Here is a 23,649-nt window from a genome sequence, read left to right as displayed (position 1 = left end):
CAAGCTGTTGAATTGCTTACAACATTGTGAGTTGATGCAATTCTGAGAAACGTTCATTTTAAAGCAAAACAATCTCTTTTCAGCATTTGATCCTCAGATGAACAGTGGACTTTTTACCTTCAATTCTATACTAAGGGAAAGAAAGACAAAAACCTGCAGCCAGTGTTGCAGAAATGTTCATGTTTATTTTTGAATAAAATGTTCATTTATTCTCCAAGATACCATGAAGACAAAAGCAAACCGAATCAAATGGTGGGGACATGCACAATACAAGAACAAGGTGGGAACATTGAACAGGGACCAGAATGAGAAAAAAAAAGATTTTCCAAAATTCCCAAACTCCATCCCTCCATTATCAGAAAGCTGGTCATCCTGCCCAGGAAGGTGGGATCGTGCAAGACAGACTGCTGGAGAGCAAGGGGTCTCTCCCTTCAGTTGCATGCTCATTAATCAGGCAATCACAGAAAAATTTCCAAACTAGTGATACTCATGTCTCACTCATACTCATTCATAAAATCAACTGTGTCATCACACTTTCTTACAGATTTACTAGAGACAATCTAGGGGGCTCATGCTCTATTTTTAGATTTCCATGAACAGTTTTTGTCAGGTTAAATTTGATGATGTGATGTAACAGCGAAGCTCACACGGAAAGAAATTGCAATCGAGCAATGAGATGTTTCTTTCCTTTATTGTGACAATCATTCCACACTTTTCCAACTGAAAGATGGGTTGCTTTTCAAAAGAAGACTCAATACTGATTTTACTGTCTCCTTACTTCATGAGCTTTAGTTAGCAATAGCTTGAAGTGGCTTACAAAAAAGGTCACAAGAGAGTCTTAAGTCAACAAAGTTCAACAGTTCAAAATGAGAAGTTACTAGATATGTGCTTTATAGACACAGTGTACAATAATTAAAAAACAGAGTAAGTGATTAGCTCTCATTAATTGCTTTGTTTGGAATTGAGCCTCAGGCTTTATAGTCTGTTTTTGACACCTTTTTAGAATCTTGCCAATGTAAAACTGTCTTTTTATCGTTATTCACTGACAAAAGCAGGGCGTGATTGAAAATGTTACACATAATGACTGATGAGTCAAATATATATACAGTAACTGACAAGATTATAACATTGACCTTTTCCTCTGTTTGTTTTTCTGACTTGCAGAGCCGAGGACAGCTCTCATGTTGCCTGCATGATGGGGACTCCTGAGACCAGTTTTTAATTATCAGTCAACAGCTGAGTCTTCATCAGGTCCTTTGGGGTCAAGGGTCTGTTTTTCTGCAACAAGTGATAAATATGATATGACAATAAAGCTCAGTCAGGTTCGGCTCACAATCAGTGTGACGTCACAACAGAGTTCAATTAGTTTGCTCCTGCATTATTTTATGGAAGATTTTTTTTTTCTTTGAGATCTAAATTCAGATTTACTTTGTTATAACATTGGCAGTAAAATATATATCTCAACTGCAAAGTCTTACTCCACTCATTCTCAATGGCTTTGCAGACTTATTTTTAGTGACATATTGTATTTATTATGGGAACTAGATTTATACACATTAAAAAAACATGGGAATGATGAAGCATTTATCTCTCATATTCCTTAAAAGGAATGAGAATTACTGGGTGAGAAAGACTGACAATATTGAGGCACTAGATAAAAAGACTGGGTCAGGTGACATCTCCCTTTTTCATGCTAAGGGGCTACATGCAGAGAGTGGCCTGTTTTATTTAAATAGATATTACACAAATACTTGCAAAGACTCTAAAGAATAAAAATACAGCAAACTATTTGAAAACCAGATCTTCATTTATTTTAAGAACAATGCAATCTGAGAGGGCCAGTAGTTGTTAATACAGTAATAGAAATAACAAAGAACAAAGGAGACAATGGACAAGATTTACATATTTGCCAAAATGAGAAACAATGTACTTCAGAAATGATCCTTTAAAAAATACACGGGATGAAGCAGAAAGTGTTAATAAATCAGTGAGAACAAAAAAATATGGATGGTTTAACCCCGCCTACTCACTTCTTTAACAAAGCATTTCTTGATTGTTTTCAGCTTCTCATTGCTTATCAGATTGAGGTAATGTTGTGTAACTGCACAAACTCTCGTTATAACACATTCAGAGGGGGGTTTGAAGAGAGATTCACATGCACATGTGACAAAGCATGTGCCTATGTAATCCTGCAATAAAAACAAGGACATACAGTACTGTAAGTAATGCTACATTGATTTGGGGAGAAGAACATAACCTTTAGATACATTTTTTATAGAAAATTTTATTTATTCTTATAGAAGCTTCCAAATAAAAAGGAGGGAGTATTTTATGCAATAATGTCAAAACAAGTTAAATTAAAACCTTCATTAGTGCTCCAGAAGGCAGACACTATTCTAACACTAGACACTGTCACGATCTTACAAACAATATGTTCAAAATGTATTTACAGATATTTTAAGAACTGGTTTTAGCTGGCACCTTGCCCATCAACTGCTTTTTAGTGTTCCTCTCAGGCTTCAGCAGGAGGATGTAGCACTTAGGGACAAAAATGCACACTAGAAGACCATAGCTGGATGACAGAATAGCGAAAATCTCAACAGCGACTGTGTACTTTCCTGGAGAGCTGATGTAAGCTGGTACGAAAGTGACCCAAACCGCACAGAAGATGAGCATGCTGAACGTGATGAGCTTGGCTTCATTGAAGTTGTCTGGGAGTTTCCTGGCTAAAAATGCGAGGACAAAGCAGACGCAGGCCAAGCAGCCGATATAGCCCAGAACACAGGCAAATCCCAGCACAGAGCCCACGTTGCACTCCAGAATAATTTTTGCGCTCTGCTCCAAGAGCCTTGATGGATAGGGTGGCGACAGTGTCAGCCAGAGCACACAGATTAAAACCTGCACCAGGGTGCAGAACAGAATGCCGGCTCTTTGCTGCACAGGACCAAAGTGTCTCATGATGTTGCTGCCAGGAAGCGTGGAGCGAAAAGCCACCAGCACAACAACCGTCTTGCTCAAGACGCAGGAGATGCAGAGGACAAAACTCACCCCGAACGCTGTGTGGCGCAGCTTGCAGGACCATGGCAGAGGCTGGCCAATGAAAGCCAGGGAGCACAGGAAGCAAAGCACCAGGGACACCAGGAGCAGGAAGCTTAACTCAGAGTTATTGGCTTTGACGATCGGAGTGTCCCTGAAGTGAAAGAAGGTGCAAAATACACATGCAGTGATGGCAGCTCCGCCAATTGAAATAGCTGCCAAGATAATCCCCATGGTCTCTTGGTAAGACAGGTATTCAGTTTCTTTTGGCACACAAGCTGTTTTCTGGGCATTAGACCAATATGTGGGTGGACACTTTTTGCACTCTACAGAACCTGAAAGAGGAAAGAAATATTCTTAGGATTATTTTAACAACTGAATTTCCTTTTATTGGTATTTTTACCTTCAAATACTTGTGCTGCAAGGAACCCCAGAACAACATGGTTCCTCACAGGACTGTGTGGTGACCCCAATTAGTCTGTAATCACAGCAGAAGCCAGGTTGTGTGGAAATCAAGTAGACAGTGGACCTGTAATATTGCTGATCTCTCCATCAGCACAAGGCCGGCAGTCGAAACAGCAGGCTGGCCTTCCTTTCTGAGCAGCTTTCCACGTTCCTGGGAGGCAGGTTTCAGAGCACACTGACTGAGGAACCTGTGAGGAGAAAATATTTTACTTGTGTTGCTAAACCATTACTGTAGCATCTCTCCCAGAATAGACTTTATATTGGAAAAGATTAAAATCCAGTTTTAATGTATAAGCCCAAAACTTGGTATTTTGTGGAACAGAAACTTGTAAAGTAAATTCTTTATCATGTTGACATTTCCTCTCCTATACAGTATACAATATGTGTTACCAAAACCTGGTCTTCTTCTAATAGCCTGTGAGGTCCTTTTTTAAATATTGATGCCATTCCACTTTTCCATACACTTACTTGCACAGCATACGGTTTCAATTTTTATGCATTTTATAAAATGGTATTTTAATGGATATCAGATTTTAGTAAGTACATATCTACATGGGTAAGGTAGGGAATTTCAGTATAAATGTATTGATAATTGATAATTATGCAAAAACATCTCATTATTAATCTTTTCATGTTCAAATCTTATTTACCTGCTGTATTGTTTGAAATATGAGTGCATTTTTTTTACATATCAACACCTGCCCAGCCTCACCTCACGCTGGCCTCCAGTCCAAACCACGCTGTCTTCCTCAATGTTAAACTCATTCTCAGATCCCTCCGATGCGTCAAACTGACCAACTTTCACAAACTTTACCGACCCGTCTGCCTCCCTCTGCCAGTTGATGATATCATACGATGCTGCTGGATCCCCATTTTCATCAAAATATATCTTCTCTCCTACAGGTGTGCTACCATGTACTTCTTTGAGATAGTGTACAAGCTTTAAAACAAATTCATTGGAGCTTATTAAATAAAAATACATTATTTTGAAAGATAAAATGAAATTTCCGCTCTGCACACCTGATTCATACCTGCCATGGCTGGAGGTCAGTGATGTCTGGGCATGTTCCGTTCTCAAAAGGACCTTTTCCAGGGCCACAGAGCAGCATGTCTTGAAGAGCCAGAGCTATTGAGTACACAGCTTTGTACACATTGTATGTTGCTCTTAATTGTGAGACATCATTATAAGTAGATTTAATGTTTTCTAATCGTTCAGTACCAGTACACTTTGGCCTAGCTGCTGGAGATGGGGGGAGATCGTGCTCTACTGTCAACACAGCTAAAGAGCAGCCAAACACTGTTTCCCAAAATTCAGGAATAAATGGATCAGTAGGATCTGAAGCAGGGTGAATTCTTTCCAGGAAAGACTTGAGTCCTTTAATCTCTGCCCTGCGCAGTGCAAAACCTAGAGTCCCTTTCAAGGAGTGTAAATTCCTTGGGGTTGAAACCAGTGAAGATGTAATCCAAGCTTCTGTGGCTATCCACTGCTTATCAGTGATGTTGTGATTCACAACTTCCTCCAGAATAATGGAGATGTCTGCATCAATAGCAAACGTAACAATTGCCTTTGCTGTGGAGAGTTTTATTGTTCTGACAATTTGCAATATATTTTCCTTTGTATAAACCTTGGGAATGATTTCAGAAAAAGCAATGCAAACATCAAAGTTCTTAATTTCTTCTCGAAATATCTGTATTCCAAATTTACCGTAATCATCGTCTCCAGCTATGACTCCCACCCAGGTCCAGCCAAAACGTTTCAGCAATTTGGCCATCGCCCTGGCCTGGAAATAATCACTTGGAACTGTTCGGAAAAATGATGGGAATTTGTTTTTGTCACTAAGACATGCGCATGAGGCGTAGTAACTGACCTGTAAAAAATTGAAGAGCTGAAACATTGTCACGTCACAAATGTTCCACTATTTTTGTATTGTATATATTATATTAGTCAGATATACTTGTTATAGCAATAAATACAATATTGTTGTAGAGCAGGTCTATATTTTTAATGATAAATATTATATGAATATACAGTATACATGTATTGACAGATACATGAAAAGATCCATGTTTACTGTATGTCTAGTTTTTTATTTTTTGGAACTAAATTGCAATATAATGTGCTTAACAGGTTTCTGGCAGTGTCAGCACTAAGCTGAACAAGGCAGAAAACCTGTTGCCTTTCTGAAAATGTAGAATCTGATTGAACATGAGAGGAGTTACTGAGAAACTGTTTTCATAATTTGGCTGATTTTCTGCTGGCAAACCCCCTCACCATAGGAATTCTGAAGACTCCCAGGGTTCTGGCAATAACCACGGATCCAGAAGAGCTGGCATCCCCAATAATGACGGGAACATCTGGAGCTCGTCCACAGCTGGAGCCAGTCACCGTCTCCCTCTCTCCTGTCACCAGAGCCAGGGCCTCCCTGAGAGCAGTCTGCTGTGTCAGGCAGGTGTCAGCGATGGCATAACCCAGCGTCACGTTTGGGAGAAGCTCAGTGTTGTTGTTAATTTCCTCCACCGCAAACCTCATTGCCTGCACCCAGCGGAATCCCCTGAAATACAAACTAATCGGGGAAAAAACCTGTCAAAAAAGAAGGGCACGTAGTTCAATTTAACTTGCATGGCCTGTGATATCATTTTTTTAAAGGAAGGTTGTATTTGATTTTTTGGTAACTCAAAAACCATTGAGCTCTTTAACCTTTGTTGTTAATTAATCCTAGTCATAATTGAGCCCGTTTGTAGGAGTTTAGAAAGTTCTACAACACTCCTTCGCTTGTTCACATTTCAAGGCTGTTTCCATTGTGACAGCCTTTAAAACACACTAAGCTATATTGTCCAATGTGATAATTGCTTAGGGAATCTACAGTATACTTACCCTTCACATCTTAAGTACTGAGGTTTGGTTTTAGGTGACTTATCAACAACAGTTAGTCTGGTATGGATGGGGAATAATCCTCCAATAGTAATGTCTCCTTTTTTGTACAGCTTTTCAAAACCTGATTTTTCATGGAGCTTGCAAATGGATTCCTCATTTTGACACAATATTCTATGAAGCATGAAAAACAAACACAAACCGGAATACAGCTTCATCACTGGATCAGTGTCGAAACAAGACACAGAGAGAGACCACACACAAGCAGACTGTTTGAGGCCAACAGGAAAACAGGGGATTGGTGCTCCCTCTTCTAGAAAAACTAGGATCCTATCTTATATAGGTCATAATTTACCTAGAGCAAAAAACTCATCTTTACTGCTATTAAAACTTACAAGCAGAAACGTGTAAGTCATTGAGGAGATCCTTGAGGAACAAAGATAATTATATGTCCCTTGAAACCAAAGGAAAGCAATGACTTGCCTTTGTGATTTTATCTAAACCTAATTAAAAAGACACAAAATGCAAAAACATGTCAAACACAGTTATTTTAGCTGTTACTAATTAATATAATCTCATTACAAAATTAGAGATAAGAAGATTGTTAAAGATCATCTGAGATTAATATGTTCTTAATTTACGGGATATGGAAATCAAATCCCCACTAAATTATCAATTCTGCACAACAGAAAAGCATTTTTTGCACATTTTAAAATATAACACAGGACCATTTCTGAATTAACATCCTAACAAACAACTGCAGAAAAATGCCTTACTGCAACAGGGAATTTATGATAGCTGTTTCCAGGGCACAAAAAAGCACAGCACTCCAGACAAATTGGCCTCACAGCTGCAGAGCTCTGCTGAAGGCATTAGGGGAAATTAGAGCAATTGTACAAAATGAAATAATTGCGAGGGGCACCAAACTGAATCTGTTTTTTTGTTTTGGAGGATATGATGTCATGTTTTTCAGGCCTCACATTATGTGTTTTACAGACAGGTATTCATTGCATACTTTGTACATTTCTGAAAATAGGTATATCTTAAATTAAAAAAAACAGACATCTGCATGACGAGATTGTACTGTATTTTACCCCAACACCATTAGATTTCTGCTAAGGCTTTAATAAAACATACAATCATTGCATGTAACTGCTAAATATTTATTTCTTCACAGAGCTTCATTTTATTATAATTGAACCTCTCTCATCTTCTGTCTCAAGAGAAAGCCTCATATAATTGTGTGTCTGAACAATTGTGCTCAAAGAGCTCATGTTTTTCTGTTCAGGAGTTATGTGTTTCCATTTAAAGTTTGTGTGTGTTGTGGTTGTCATGCGATTCAATTACAACTGCAGGACTTTGCACATTTCAGACTTATTTTGTTCACAGACAAAATAATACAATGCAATTTGTAATCAGAACTCTTTTGAATACTTCTAATGGATCCATGATTTCAACTACTGAAGAAAACCACCCAGTTGTTGATATATCTTTTGATCCTGCACTTTTTAAATGCCTGAAAAAGACAACGAAGTCACTAAAATTACTATTAGTTGTGGCTTTGTGGCTTTAATGCAGACTTTGATCCAGTAAAGCAATTGCAGTCCATGAAAATTCAAAGCTTCTTTGCAGAGTTTGCTCCAGCCAGCTAGGAAGAGCTCCTCCGTTTACTATTGGACAAAGTCAATATTCTCATTCTTGAATCTGAATTGAACTTTGAGAAATCAGAAAATGCAGAGAGGTCCTGGAGCTTCTGTGCGGAGTTTGCGCCGGCCAGCAGGGGGAGACACTCCTCTGACAGGGCAGGAGGCTCCAGCCTGTGTCCCCAGGCCTGCAGGCTGCCTGGGCTCCGCTCAGAGTGCGGGCGGAGGAGGGAGTCTGCCTGCAGCCCAGCTGGCAGGGCGGTGGGGAGGGAGACACTGGGGCTGTGAGCGAGGCCTCTCACCCCTGGGGCAGCTGCCGTCTCAGACTCTGATCGATAAAGACGCTGCACCACTCACACTGAGCCGTCACTGCTGGGGGCATGAGACTGATTTTCTTATATTTCACTGGCCCAGAGCGGGTTTCACAGGGCTAAGTGAGCTCTTAACATCTCTTGCAATGTTTCCTTCCTAGTCCATATACTGTATATAGATTTCAAAGCAGTTCTGTCAAACAGTGATAACCTCTGCCCCCTCTATTTTAGGTATTACTGTATATAGGTACTACTAAACAAATATGACCAAAGCATGTACAGTCTTGCTCGCTTATACTGTATTGAGGTATGAAAAAGAAATAACAGCAAGCAAGGCAGGACAAGGCAGCAGACCTTGCAGGATACAAATGCGTCAGTTTTTTATAGGCAGGAAATTAAGAAACTGAAGGGTCTAAGCGAATCATTCGGCGCTTAGCTGGATCAAGCACATTTAATAATTTCATTAATTTAGATTCATATTCTTATACAAAGCCCACATAATTTCATCTCTAAAAATATTGTCTTTGAAGATGAAAAAAACATTGTATTGCTGTAATACCACTCTTCAAGGTTCGGGGAAGGGAAAAACAAATGGATTAATAATGGATTGCGTTTACTCTGCAATTAAAGGTCGAGAATGAAAATTCAGGGATCGTTCACCCTGGAGCTTGTATTTCAAACTCTAGCCACAAGAGGGAGGCTTTCACTTTGAAAAACAAGCACACATTGAAGAGGCATTAATTCAATTCAAGGTGCTTTATTAGCATGACCGATGGGTACAATCAGTGTTGCCAAAGCAAGTAAAGTAATGATATTTACATAAAACACAACAAAAAATAAAAGTAAAATAAAATCTACAGACATATTACAGACATTTACAACAAACACATATTATATAGTCTTTGACTATGAGTATTTCATCAATTATTAACAAATTTATAGTCATAAATTTGGTGGGGGCAACAGGAGAATTATTAAGTGTAGAGAGACTGTTCTTACCTGCTTACTTTGTCATTTGAATTTTTAGACATATCATAAATTTTATACAATATTAATTAATTTAAAAACAATTAAATTTCGATGACTTTAAACTTTAAACCGAGACCCAGAAGCATGTGTAATTATGCTGAAGAAAAGGGAAGACATTAAATTATTATTATTATTATTATTATTATTATTATTATTATTATTATTATTATATAATTATAAATTGTACAAAACAGCTAATTATATAATACTACTGATATGTTCTGGTCTATTTTTGGTTTTTTTAATGTAATTCATACAGATTGTATGTATTTTATTATATTTAGGTGAAATAAAATTCTGTAACAACCCATATAATTAGCATAATTGATGTGAAAATGCAATTTACAGGTGCTCTACATTGTGATGCTTATGGCACGACATTTAAAGCATATATAAATACACATATCCAAAATTAAGGCAATTATTGAATGTGCATTTTAAAGTGCATTAAAAATTACCAACAATTAGAGTTTGTCTCATTCCTTCTCATTCTCCATGTTTGTGCACTATATTCTCTCAGACCCCTGGTGTCAGACACCAGTGCTGTGATGAGGGACGAGTGCTGCTACTCCTCCTAACTCAGCAGGCCAGAAGGCATCACTGAGGCCAGCAGGACACAAACAGGGCAGTCTGGAGAAATAACGATAGATCTTCCCACAAATCTCCACCAGAGTTTCGTTGTCGGTTCTAAAGTACTGTAATTGAGGAAGGTACAATTCTTTTTATGAGACGTAATTGTCTATGGCCTCTTGTGCAGATGTACAAAAAGCACCCAAGAGATACAACCACGAAAAAATGACCACACCGATCAGTACACTGATATATTATTCCTGCCTTGAATCGTACCTTGAATCCGACACTGAATAAAAAAAAAAACATGTATTTTTGTACTCTAATTATGTGAAATAAAAATCAAGCTCACATATTTATATTTATCTGTAATCTTTATTAATATGGGGGTGAGATAATAGATTCGGGACAGCACTGTGATTGGCTGTTCAGTGTACAGCACTCACACACATGTGGAGGAGCGATTTACAGGCGCCAATCAATCTACACAGAATGTGGGGAACATGCAAACTCCACACCAAGCGTGCTCCAGGCTGAACCCAGGCATCATGAGACGCAGTGCGAACCACCACTACAAGGTGCCAGACCCGACAGCTCAGTGAAGCAGTATTAAGCACACATCTAAGCTATTGAAAGGGTTGTTGAAAGCAGTGATATTAATACAGCTGTATGAAGTGTTTTATGACATCACACTACTGCGTCGCAACATGGAAGCATCAGAATGCTAATCCAGGTGACAGAGGAATTCATGCACCGTAACCAGCCTGTATAACGGGAGGAGTGATCACATTTCATTGTGGACATCCCATAATCCCCAACGAGCTGACAAAACATCTACGGGATCTTATTGTTGAAAGTTACCAATCAGGAGAGGGGTATAAAAGAATATCAAAGGCACTGGATGTACCATGGAGCACTGTGAAGACTATCATCAATAAGTGGAGAAAATGTGGCACCACAGGGACATTGACAAGATCAGGACAACCCTCCAAAGTTGATGACAGGACAAGGAGCAAAGTTATCAGGGAGTCTACCAAGGGGCCTACAGCAACATTAAAGGAGCTGCAGGAATTTCTGGCAGGTATTGGTCACTCCTTGCATGTGTCAACAATCTCCCGTATTCTGCACACGTCTGGGGTTTGGGGTAGGGGGAAAGACGGAAGCCATTTCCAAAAAAAGAGAACATCCAAACCTGTCTACATTTTGCAAATCAAATATGTTCAATCACCCTTAAACATGTGGGAAAATGTCTTATGGTTTGAGACAAAGGGTGAACATTTTGGCCTTAATTCTAAAAGATAAATTTGGTGCAAAGACAGCACAGCTCATCATCCAAAGAACACCATACCTACTGTGAAGCATGGTAGTGGCAGCATCATACTTTGGGGCTGGTTCTCTTCACTGGGACAGGGGCTCTAGTCAAGATAGATGGGATAACAACTAGCTCCATATATCAAGATATTTTGGCACAAAACCTGGTGGCCTCTGTCAGAAAGCTGAAGATGAAGAGGAAGTTCACTTTCTAACATGATAACGACCCAAAGCACACATCCAAGTCAACCAAGGAATGGCTTCAGAAAAAGAAGATCAAAGTCTTGGAATGGCCCAGTCAGAGCCCAGACCTCATTCCCATAGAAAACCTGTGGAATGACCTAGAGGGCTGTGTACAGGAGATCCCCTGGCAATATGAAGGAGCTTGAACTTTTTTGCAAGGAAGAGTGGGATAGAATTGCAAAGTGTGCAAAGTTGATAGAGACTTATTCACAAAAGGTGCTTCCACAAAGTATTAGTTTGGGGGGGGGGGGGGAGGAGGGGTGTTGTGCAGACTTATGCAACATGGTGTTGTAGATTTATTTTTTTTTATTTAAATTATTTTTCCTAATAATTATCTATTTGTTTTTCTCTTGAATTTTGTTGGTTTCAAGGTCCCATTTAAATTACAAAAACCTACAATTTCAATAAGGCTGTTTAGACTTCTTATATCCACTATAGTTCTCAAGGTCTCTGAATAAAAATGATCTGGAAGAAAGCAGGTTTCCTTTTGACATTCCCCTGCCAATCACTGTCTGGGCTTGTCTTCCTGGTCACTGTGCAGATTGGCCCACCTGTTCTGTGCTGCTCTGTAATCAGCACTTCTCCTGTCCAAGATGGCTCCTGTGCTGTAGATTGGCAGCTTCTGGGATCGTCCAGCCCTTCGTCCTCCTCCTGGCAAGAGGATGGTGAGGAGGATGGAGGCAGGGAGAAGATGAAGGTCACATCAAGATATCTTGCAGAAGAGGAGTCTCTCAGCAGCACAGACTCCTGTGAGGAGGGTTTGTACGTCCTGTGGGCTGACATGAGCTCAGAGGAAACAGAGCTGTAAAAAAAAACTCAATAAAAAACATTCAATTGAAGACATTCAATAAAAGAAATCTGTGTTTATGTTTTTTCATTATAAAAAATCTCTAAGAAACTGGACTGACAGTATCTCATACCTGATAAGAATCACATTGTATTTTATTATTTCACATGAAGCATGGCTCATTACACATATTGGTAACAAATAACGATATGTTTTGGAGTGTTTTCTGAATGGTATAATTTTATACAGGAACACATTTGGCTCTTAATCTCCCAAGTGTTCCCTGATGACAGTAGGGACAGTATCCTGCAATACCTCTGTAACACAATTGGGGGGTTTGACAGATTCCAAAGATACAGTTTGTGTATTCTTGGTTAATCAAGTGTACAACCAATAACACAACATAAACAAATCTTTGTTTTCCTTCGAGTTTAAGGAACATACAATTATCTCAGTCCTCCAGGGATTCTCCTAATTCTCAATTACTTACATATTGCTGCTACAGATTTCAATAGCTGATTAGACGGCTCTTTGGGTAGCTATATAGGAAGTGATCATTTTTTGGTATGAAGAGAAAGCTACCTCTTTTGTGTCTGGTTTCAACCCTCTGTCTCTTTCTTTGACTCAGATCCCTTCTTTGACTCACAAAGATGAAGTTACCTTTCTTGCTGTATTTTTCATTTGTGTCTCTTAAAACACAGTATCGAGCAGAAGAATCCACGTGTAAGCTTCATGGGAGATAATCTCTAAAAAGAATTTTAAAAAAAGGAGACATTACAATTGGAGGTTTATTCCCCATACATACAGATCCAGGAGTAGCTGGACTTGATATTTCATTTAAATATAAACCTAAATGTGAAAGGTGAATTGTACAGTACCTAAGATTGTATATATCAATATCAATATCAAAGAGCCAGCATTCTGTTCTGCACCCTGGTGCAGGTTTTAATCTGTGTGCTCTGGCTGACACTGTCGCCACCCTATCCATCAAGGCTCTTGGAGCAGAGCGCAAAAATTATTCTGGAGTGCAACGTGGGCTCTGTGCTGGGATTTGCCTGTGTTCTGGGCTATATCGGCTGCCTGGCCTGCGTATGCTTTGTCCTCGCATTTTTAGCCAGGAAACTCCCAGACAACTTCAATGAAGCCAAGCTCATCACGTTCAGCATGCTCATCTTCTGTGCGGTTTGGGTCACTTTCGTACCAGCCTACATCAGCTCTCCAGGAAAGTACACAGTCGCTGTTGAGATTTTCGCTATTCTGTCATCCAGCTATGGTCTTCTAGTGTGCATTTTTGTCCCTAAGTGCTACATCCTCCTGCTGAAGCCTGAGAGGAACACTAAAAAGCAGTTGATGGGCGAGGTGCCATCTAAAACCAGTTCTTAAAATATCTGTAAATACATTTTGAACATATTGTTTGTAAGATCGTGACAGTGTCTAGTGTTAGAATAGTGTCTGCCTTCTGGAGCACTAATGAAGGTTTTAATTTAACTTGTTTTGACATTATTGCATAAAATACTCCCTCCTTTTTATTTGGAAGCTTCTATAAGAATAAATAAAATTTTCTATAAAAAATGTATCTAAAGGTTATGTTCTTCTCCCCAAATCAATGTAGCATTACTTACAGTACTGTATGTCCTTGTTTTTATTGCAGGATTACATAGGCACATGCTTTGTCACATGTGCATGTGAATCTCTCTTTGTTCTCACTGATTTATTAACACTTTCTGCTTCATCCCGTGTATTTTTTAAAGGATCATTTCTGAAGTACATTGTTTCTCATTTTGTCAAATATGTAAATCTTGTCCATTTTCTCCTTTGTTCTTTGTTATTTCTATTACTGTATTAACAACTACTGGCCCTCTCAGATTGCATTGTTCTTAAAATAAATGAAGATCTGGTTTTCAAATAGTTTGCTGTATTTTTATTCTTTAGAGTCTTTGCAAGTATTTGTGAAATATCTATTTAAATAAAACAGGCCACTCTCTGCATGTAGCCCCTTAGCATGAAAAAGGGAGATGTCACCTGACCCAGTCTTTTTATCCAATGCCTCAATATTGTCAGTCTTTCTCACCCAGTAATTCTCATTCCTTTTAAGGAATATGAGAGATAAATGCTTCATCATTCCCATGTTTTTTTAATGTGTATAAATCTAGTTCCCATAATAAATACAATATGTCACTAAAAATAAGTCTGCAAAGCCATTGAGAATGAGTGGAATAAGACTTTGCAGTTGAGATATATATTTTACTGCCAATGTTATGACAAAGCAAATCTGAATTTAGATCTCAAAGAAAAAAAAAATCTTCCATAAAATTATGCAGGAGCAAAATTGAACTCTGTTGTGACGTCACACTGATTGTGAGCCGAACCTGACTGAGCTTTATTGTCATATCATATTTATCACTTGCTGCAGAAAAACAGACCCTTGACCCCAAAGGACCTGATGAAGACTCAGCTGTTGACTGATAATTAAAAACTGGTCTCAGGAGTCCCCATCATGCAGGCAACATGAGAGCTGTCCTCGGCTCTGCAAGTCAGAAAAACAAACAGAGGAAAAGGTCAATGTTATAATCTTGTCAGTTACTGTATATATATTTGACACATCAGTCATTATGTGTAACATTTTCAATCACGTCCTGCTTTTGTCAGTGAATAACCATAAAAAGACTGTGTCCATAAAGCACATATCTAGTAACTTCTCATTTTGAACTGTTGAATTTTGTTGACTTAAGACTCTCTTGTGACCTTTTTTGTAAGCCACTTCAAGCTATTGCTAGCTAAAGCTCATGAAGTAAGGAGACAGTAAAATCAGTATTAAGTCTTCTTTTGAAAAGCAACCCATCTTTCAGTTGGAAACGTGTGGAATGATTGTCACAATAAAGGAAAGAAACATCTCATTGCTCGTTTGCAATTTCTTTCCATGTGAGCTTCGCTTTTACATCACATCATCAAATTTAACCTGACAAAAACTGTTCATGGAAATCTAAAAATAGAGCATGAGCCCCCTAGATTGTCTCTAGTAAATCTGTAAGAAAGTGTGATGACACAGTTGATTTTATGAATGAGTATGAGTGAGACATGAGTATCACTAGTTTGGAAATTTCCCTGTGATTACCTGATTAATGAGCATGCAACTGAAGGGAGAGACCCCTTGCTCTCCAGCAGTCTGTCTTGCATGATCCCACCTTCCTGGGCAGGATGACCAGCTTTCTGATAATGGAGGGATGGAGTTTGGGAATTTTGGAAAATCATTTTTTTTCTCATTCTGGTCCCTGTTCAATGTTCCCACCTTGTTCTTGTATTGTGCATGTCCCCACCATTTGATTCGGTTTGCTTTTGTCTTCATGGTATCTTGAGAATAAATGAACATTTTATTCAAAAATAAACATGAACATTTCTGCAACACTGGCTGCAGGTTTTTGTCCTTCTTTCCCTTAGTAAAGAATTGAAGGTAAAAAGTCCACTGTTCATCCGAGGATCAAATGCTGAAAAGAGATTGTTTGTTTTGCTTTAAAATGAACGTTTCTCAGAATTGCATCAACTCACAATGTTGTAAGCAATTCAACAGCTTGTGTACCATGGTACCCTGGGATTTTGAGAGAATTCACAAAAAATAACATTCCAAGGGATAAAGGGCTATCCATTTGCAATTAAAATCCATATAATGCGTTTTTTGCAAGCTGACACTCCAGTGCTAAGTATCTAGACTGATATCTTTTGATAATCCTTTTTAAAAGAATATATATATATTTAATAATTATACATATTTGGAAATGGAAGGAGGCAGAAGTATGTCCTAAAATGATGTGAAATGGGAGTAAAACGCAGTATCCCTGCAAATCACATTATTTAAGGGTGGAGGCATCTGGTAAAGGAACATGTCATTCATTGTTAGGTTGCAAATAATTCGTTCTCCTTAATTTCCCTGAAGGTCAAAGTCAAATTAACTGTACCTTATAAATTCAGGGCAAGCCAACAGCTGTAGAGACAGGGTGTGCCGGGTTTTGAAGATTCAGAATGAATGTTCGGTATTGCTGGCACCTTGTTCCTCTGGTGTTCTGTTGGCTGGGAGCTGGAGAGGAAACATGTGAGCTCAGAGCAGACTTCGGGATGATAAGAGACCATAAAAAGGGGGATGTTATTCTTGGAGGGATGTTTCCTATTCATTCCAAGGGTATCAATGAGGAACAGACATACCAGCAGAAACCAGGAAAGCAACAATGTAGAGAGTAAGTGTGACGCTAAAAAATGAATGCAAAAATTCTTCCTCTACCCAGAATAAATATATCTATCTGGCGCTTAAAGTGAATTTACATGAATATGCACAAAATTAAATTGTATGTATTCAGTATTAAATTTAATATATATATATAGGAACACAGAGAATTTGACATTTGCATAAAAGCATTACAGATGTATTCACTTTCTCTTGTAGAGATAGCAGTTTGGGTTTGTGTTTTGTATTCTAAAGGAGGGTGACTGTTGAATGAAATTAAGTGAAAGGTCAGTTGACTAATACTAAGATGACAAAGAAGAAATCAATAAAATCATGACATGACAGTTTAAAGGAGGTCAATAAATGAGATGAAAAGAAGGCAAAGGCAGTGTTTTACAACAGTGTGTGTTCTTGTGAAAGTTAAAAGGTTTGTCTCAGGTTTAATTTCAGAGTTTTCCGCTGGTCCAGAGCGATGGTTTTCTTCATAGATGAGATCAACAGAAACAAGACTCTCCTGCCTAACATCACACTGGGCTACACTCTGTACGACACCTGTGGAATAGAGGTGCAATCGATTAAAGCAGCAATGGCCATTATAGACCAACCGGTGAACAGAAGCAGTCAAGAATGCAGTGGTGCCCCTCCCATACCCTTAATTATAGGGGACTCTGGATCGACACTGTCCATGGCCATCTCGAGACTACTGAATCTGTTTAACGTGCCTTTGGTGAGTACAATCCAAATGAAAAGGAACTCATGAAGTTAACAAAAACACCTTTAGATATAAAGAGGTGTGGTCTCCTGCTGTAGTAGTAGCTCGTTGAAAGTTTGCTTAATTGAGAAGAGTGAGAAAAATCAAACCAGATTACCTGAAAAAAAAATCTTTGTGAATGTTATGATCACTAGACTATACTGCAGTGCTAAATTCCAAAGTTTTATTAAACAGTTTTGACAGTCTATTTCTATGCAATCTGACTTTCTTACACAGTGCTTTGGATATGTTTGTGAATATTACGTTGTGTTTCCCTGGTGTCGTCCTTCACGTGATCTGCGCATGTGAGAATGTCGTATTGCATTTGCCAAACGATGATGAACGCAACTATGTTGAAAGACTATTGGAACAGGCTTTTCAGAAGGAGGATATCCTGTGTAAAGAGTATGGTTGTGTACTTGAAATCTTGGGTAAAAAGGAAAAGAACAAATGTGAAAGTGGTGTCATAAATGAGGTGACCCATGCACCTTTTTTTTTTTGTACAGGAAATGAAAACCTAAGTGAAACTCCAAGCATCTACAATGATGTATCGCAACTGAGAGTGACCTACAACATGCACAAAGCTGTTTACGCAGTGGCACATGCGTTACACAATTTGCAAGCTTGTGAGAGTGGCAAAGGACCATTCAATAACAACACATGTGGAAATATATATAATCTACAACCGTGGCAAGTAAGTACATTATCTAAATTTCTATATGTTTATTGAAAATAGGCCATCAGCACGGCTTCAGAATGAAAATGATGTAGAATAGTTTCTTTCAATCTGAGAAGAGAAAGGTCAATGGCAATCTAATGATAGTGTATCAATGCCCTAGGTGGTACACTATCTAACGGAAGTAAAATACACAAACAAGTTTGGTGATACTGTTTATTTTGACAAAAATGGTGATCCGGTGGGATCTTATGACATTCTAAACTGGCAAAGAAATCCATCTGGATCCATTAAATATGCAACAGTTGGACGGTTTGATTCATCTCTGCCTTTAGAACAGCAGCTTGTCTTCAATAAGGATGAAATTATTTGGAATGGAGAGACGACAGAGGTGAGTTGCCTATACACCACCTCTCCATCTGCTACTTTGAAAAGTAGCTCATGCTACAGTATGTTTCTGTGCGCTGATGATTGGTGTTCTAAGGTTTACATAAGCCACCAGTCTAAAGAAAAAATATGTGCATATTCAGTCAATAAAAAAGTTCAAAACAGACCCAAGGTGTACTCAAGATAAATTATTTTTCATAGATGAACTGTAAAGCAATATTAAGTGTCCTGTGTTTACTGCACCGTTTTGCTGTATCCGCATTTCCAATTCTGCAACATTAAAACTGACATATTCTTATCCTGTGAGGTTTGCGTTGTTTCCTTGCATCTTCTTGTATTTGTTTCTTTCATCTAGTGTTCCAAAAACATACTGTTGTTTCATAGAAAATCACCTGAAGCTGTCAAAACCTTTGTGATACGGCTATTAAAAGACTTAACAAACACATATAACTGGGATACTATGAAAATGCTGTTAACAAATGGAACAATATTAATTGAACATCATGATCATATGTGATTCATTTGGCACAGGTTCCTAGGTCAGTGTGTACAGAAAGCTGTCCTGTTGGCTACAGAAAAGCTGCCCGTGTTGGACAACCAGTTTGCTGCTACGACTGCGTCCCGTGTGCCGATGGCACCTTTAGCAATTCCACAGGTAGATACGAATCACTTCTGCGCTGAAGTGTTTGTTTCCAGGTGCCCTACATGAGACAGTTTCCTTTCCCCTCAGATCAAGCAGAATGTGCTCCGTGCCCGGCGGATTTCTGGTCCAGTGGGAACAGAACCGGCTGTGTTGTGAAAGACACTGAGTACCTCTCCTACTCGGAGGGCTTTGGAACGGCTCTTGCCACTGTTGCTGTCTCCGGGGCGGCCATGACGACGGCGGCGGCAGCCATTTTCCTGCGGCACCGGGACACGCCGATTGTTCGCGCCAACAACTCGGAGCTGAGTTTCCTTCTGCTCTTTTCCCTGATGTGCTGTTTCTTGTGTGCTCTTACCTTCATAGGACAGCCCACAGAGTGGACTTGCTGCCTAAGGAGGACCTCATTCGGACTCAGTTTCGCCCTGTGCCTCTCCTGTCTGCTCAGTAAAACTGTCGTGGTTCTTATGGCTTTTAAAGCTGCCCTCCCAGGGAATAAGGTTACAAAATGGTTTGGCCCTCTGCAACAAAGGCTTAGTGTGTTTGCCTGTGCAGCCATTCAGATTGCACTGTGCTCTGTGTGGCTCACAGTGTCCCCTCCATTTCCAGTGAGAAATACCTGGCTGTATAAAGACAGGATCATCCTGGAATGCAATCTGGGCTCCGTGGCTCTGTTCTGCTGTGTTTTAGGCTACATCGGGTGTTTAGCGTGTTTCTGTTTTGTCCTGGCCTTCCTAGCAAGAAAACTGCCTGGTAACTTCAATGAAGCAAAGCTGATCACGTTCAGCATGCTGATATTCTGTGCAGTCTGGATCAGCTTTATCCCGGCCTATGTGAGCTCTCCTGGGAAGTACACAGTAGCTGTGGAAATATTTGCAATTTTGTCCTCAAGCTTTGGGGTGCTTTTCTGCATCTTTATTCCAAAATGCTACATTATCATATTCCTGCCAGAGAGGAATTCCAAAAAATTCCTCATGTCTCAAACACGATCTGTGAAATAGTGCAGTCATGTATGTGTTATTTTTTAATTTATTCTACAAATAAAAAACTCAAATTTGTAAAGGGCTTTGAGACATGTACAACAAAGGAAGGTTGGACTGATTGACATCTTTGTAAGACCACATAAATGTGCACCACTTCTATTTTACCACTAGAGTTCACTACTATATCAGAAAGAAGAAGGAGTCAGAGAGCAATTAGCTGAGGAAGAGGAAAGAGAGAGAGAGGAAGAGATATGCAGACATGCTCTCAGGTATAGATGCCGTGCTCCATTCAGAAATAATACTGTTCAACAACAAAGATCTGGATTTAGTTATACATACCTGTAGCAAAACAATGAAAGGAAGAACCATTATCAGATTTAAAAAAACATACATGAGAAATGTGAAATATATAGTTTTCTGTTCATTAGTAGATCCATTAGGAGATTCCAAAAGGTTCTGCAAGCTCTTGTTATATAACACTCACGAAGAATGTGAAGTTATAGTGGCTGCAGACATTTACTTCTGACACCAGTACTGTCACACTGATACCCTTGTGGGCCTCTGAGTAGCTCTGGAAAATGCTGTTTGCACACTAGGACTTGTAGAATGTGTTCAGGGCCCCACTAGAAAAACAACTACCTTTTCTGGCATTGATGAGCCAACGATTTAAATTTTGTTGTTTAATATGTATGCATGATTTAGGACTGCTGTTGTTTATTCATGTTTTTCTACGTTTATACTGTAGATTGAATAATATGTGTGTATCCTGGGTTTCAAAGCAATGATTTTATCGTATTTACTTAGCTTGTGAAATAATATGAACAGACTGTCAATATCCTGCCTTTGACATTGAGCCAGTAATTCAGTTCGCCATGGTATACAGATGTGCTGGCTATTGCTTATATGTTAAAATACATTGACAGAACTCTCCTCTCACTACCACAGAGCATCGATTACAATAAAATATAATATGTTGCTTGCACTCAAAGATGGTGCAGTGCTGTGCATCACACAACACGGGCTTTTGTGAGCTCTTCGTTTAAGTTATAGTACTGTGAGGATATCCAGAATACATCTGTTTTGTCTAGAATTGCAATGCTTTTGGTAGCTGTTCAAATCTGTTTAATTGAAATAATTATTTACTTAGGTGGTCCTAGTTATGATCTTTCAGTTCTCTTCAGTTGTAGAAGGTGAAGACAGAGAACAGATCTTGTAATACGGTCACATCATTCCCACTGTCTGTCTTATTTACCATCTGCTGGTGAAGTACTGTTTGCTTCTCTGCTCCCCAAATAAGCTAATGAAGACCCAGGTGTTCACTGCTAATTAAATTTTGCTCCCAGGAGTCTCCACATGGCATGATATCTGAGCACAGAAAGACAAAGAAGCAGCAGTGTAATAGATTTTAAAATGAAAGAAATGTACTAAGTTATCTAGAATAATTAAATTTATCTAAATACAGTTAAAGATAACTTTTCAGTCATTTCGCAATGGTATAATACCTTTTGTACTTTGCAGAATTGACATGTAATGATAATTTTGCACTTTAAATGTGCTGGAAAATTGTTCCCAAGCACAAAATAACCTAAGGCCAAAACCCAGACACACCAACCAGATGTAATAACATATTTTACATGTTAATTACATTATGTATACATAATTTGAAAACTCAATATTATATTAATGTGCTGCTTAAAAATTCATCACAGACTGAATAACAATAGATGCACAGTACTGTTTAATAATGAATTATTTATTAATGTGTTGGTCTTAATTTTAACAACATGTATTCATAATTTCTTCTCATTTTCCTTTTTATGTTTTGAGTGTCAGAAAAAAAGCAAGAAATAATTTAAATGTAAGCATTCTGCACTGCGTTTAACAGCTGTTTTATCTCGCTTGCTTGAAACCCAAAACAGCACCTCCTGGTGGGAAATCTGAAGAAAAATATTTTCTGCAGTGACAGCCAAAAAGACATCAGACAAGAAAGAACACATTTCTGGACATGCAAAAGAGCTAACAAAAGGTTTCCCTTGTTAATGATTATTTGCTAAAAAATCACAAATATTAAAAAACAGCTACTACCATAGGGCACTTTGAACTTCATTTGAAATTGTCATTTTTTTATTCCCTAAACTTCTAAAAGTCAATTGAGAATAAATTCTAATTTAGAGCTTCCACCTGAGATTCCATTACTATCCCATGTGCTTAGTTCAGCAGTATCCTCTCTCTGTCTGGTCCAGATCCCTAACCATCACTCTGTGCTGCAGCATGAAGTTGTGACAGTTGTCAAACATCTGTAAGTGGTGTTCAGGCAGATCAGTCTTTTAACACCTGAGGAGTTGCAGCTGAAGTCCATCTCACACTCCTTATTACAGTAGTTATCTTACATCCCTCTGGGTCATTCAGTAACCTCTCAGACCCATCATTTTTTTCAATGTTTTCCCTTCCCACGTATTTCATTCTAAATATGTCTATTAATTTAAATACCTATTACAACTTTTTAGTTTACAATTCTACCTTTGAGCAGTGTTTAACACATTTTTGTGCTGAGATGACAGTGCTTCTGGTTAATATTCTGAAAATAAACAATGGTACAATAATATTAGTTTAGAGTTTAGAAATTGAAAGTGATTATCTTGGACTGATAGTCATTTTTCTTATATCCTTGAAAATAACACTAAGTGCTCTATGGAAACTTTCAAAAACACCTCAGTATAACTATTTTAAACAGACAAGTGCTTCAACTGACAAATAATGTATAGAGTTGTAACTCTAGTGGGGTTTTTTTTAATTCAGATGTAATTTCTAAGTGTCAGAGCGCCATATTTAAAACAAAGTTATTAATTTAGGAAGTGTTCAAGTTATATAGTTCACAACACAGCTTGTTTGTGAACTCATTATAACAAGTATACTGATGTCTACAGAAATGCAAAAACAGGTTGCTATATCCATTAGAGATCATGTAATAACATCTGTTAAAAAATACCATTCTATTCCATCACTTTTGCGGAAAGATAACACGTCACACAAGCGGATGTTTCAGTGACAATGATCTTGGATTGCATCACATGCGACCTGCTCTTCCAGTGAGTTCACAGGGCCCTGATCATGGCCATCGTTTCCCCGATCTGGGGGAAGACATAGAAAAGATAAGGTGTAGCCTTTGAAAATTGTAAAGGGGAGAACTGAGGCAGATCACAGTAGTGTCGACGAGCTTTCCAAGAACTGAGCAAGAGAGGATAGATGGAAATTTTCAATGGCCAGTTGCACGCCAAAGCTAGAAATTGTTTTGGTTTCAGAGAGGTTTTTCAACGCATGTAACAGATTACCCTGAGGTATGATCAAATGAATGATGAATGATGAATGATGCTGAAATCAAATTTATTGTGTAGGAAAATGTTTCTCACCCATGGGTTGGTTTTATTGCCGACACTCCTTATTAGTCTGGGAGCAGGGGGGGTTAAACAAAGGTCACAGTCTAAGTTTGCAAAGTGGATCCTTTCTTAAATTCCCTGAAGGTTCAGGTTTAATTAAGCAAAACTTATAAATTCATGGCAGATTAAGAGGTGACAGGACAAATTGAAGATTCAGAATGAATGTTCGGTATTGCTGGCACCTTGTTCCTCTGGTGTTCTGTTGGCTGGGAGCTGGAGAGGAAACATGTGAGCTCAGAGCAGACTTCGGGATGATAAGAGACCATAAAAAGGGGGATGTTATTCTTGGAGG

General features: G+C 38.6%; 2 protein-coding genes across 2 annotated transcripts; one reads left to right on the top strand and one right to left on the bottom strand.

Moving 5' to 3' along the window:
* Nucleotides 1-1,667: 1,667 nt before the first annotated feature.
* On the bottom strand, nt 1,668-6,043 carry LOC148677291 (extracellular calcium-sensing receptor-like). Its single transcript, XM_088619952.1, has 6 exons — nt 5,774-6,043; nt 5,160-5,369; nt 4,533-5,126; nt 4,214-4,441; nt 3,566-3,689; nt 1,668-3,371 (listed from the first exon to the last, which is right to left on the bottom strand). The coding sequence occupies exons 1-6, from the start codon at nt 6,029-6,031 to the stop codon at nt 2,458-2,460; spliced, it is 2,328 nt and encodes a 775-aa protein (XP_088476078.1). The 5' UTR covers nt 6,032-6,043; the 3' UTR covers nt 1,668-2,457.
* Nucleotides 6,044-16,238: 10,195 nt separating this feature from the next.
* On the top strand, nt 16,239-22,021 carry LOC148677290 (extracellular calcium-sensing receptor-like). Its single transcript, XM_088623296.1, has 6 exons — nt 16,239-16,496; nt 16,922-17,214; nt 17,741-17,928; nt 18,074-18,301; nt 18,829-18,952; nt 19,028-22,021. Exons 1-6 carry the CDS (start codon nt 16,285-16,287, stop codon nt 19,936-19,938), a joined length of 1,956 nt encoding a protein of 651 aa, XP_088479422.1. The 5' UTR covers nt 16,239-16,284; the 3' UTR covers nt 19,939-22,021.
* The last annotated feature ends 1,628 nt before the right edge of the window (nt 22,022-23,649 follow it).

This window comes from Lepisosteus platostomus, chromosome 2 (assembly GCF_059453375.1).
Source record: "Lepisosteus platostomus isolate fLepPlt1 chromosome 2, fLepPlt1.hap1, whole genome shotgun sequence".
In the NCBI taxonomy this organism is placed as follows: Eukaryota; Metazoa; Chordata; class Actinopteri; order Semionotiformes; family Lepisosteidae; genus Lepisosteus; species Lepisosteus platostomus.
The sequence above is the reverse complement of the archived record's forward strand: the minus strand, read 5'-3'. Positions and strand labels throughout refer to the sequence as shown.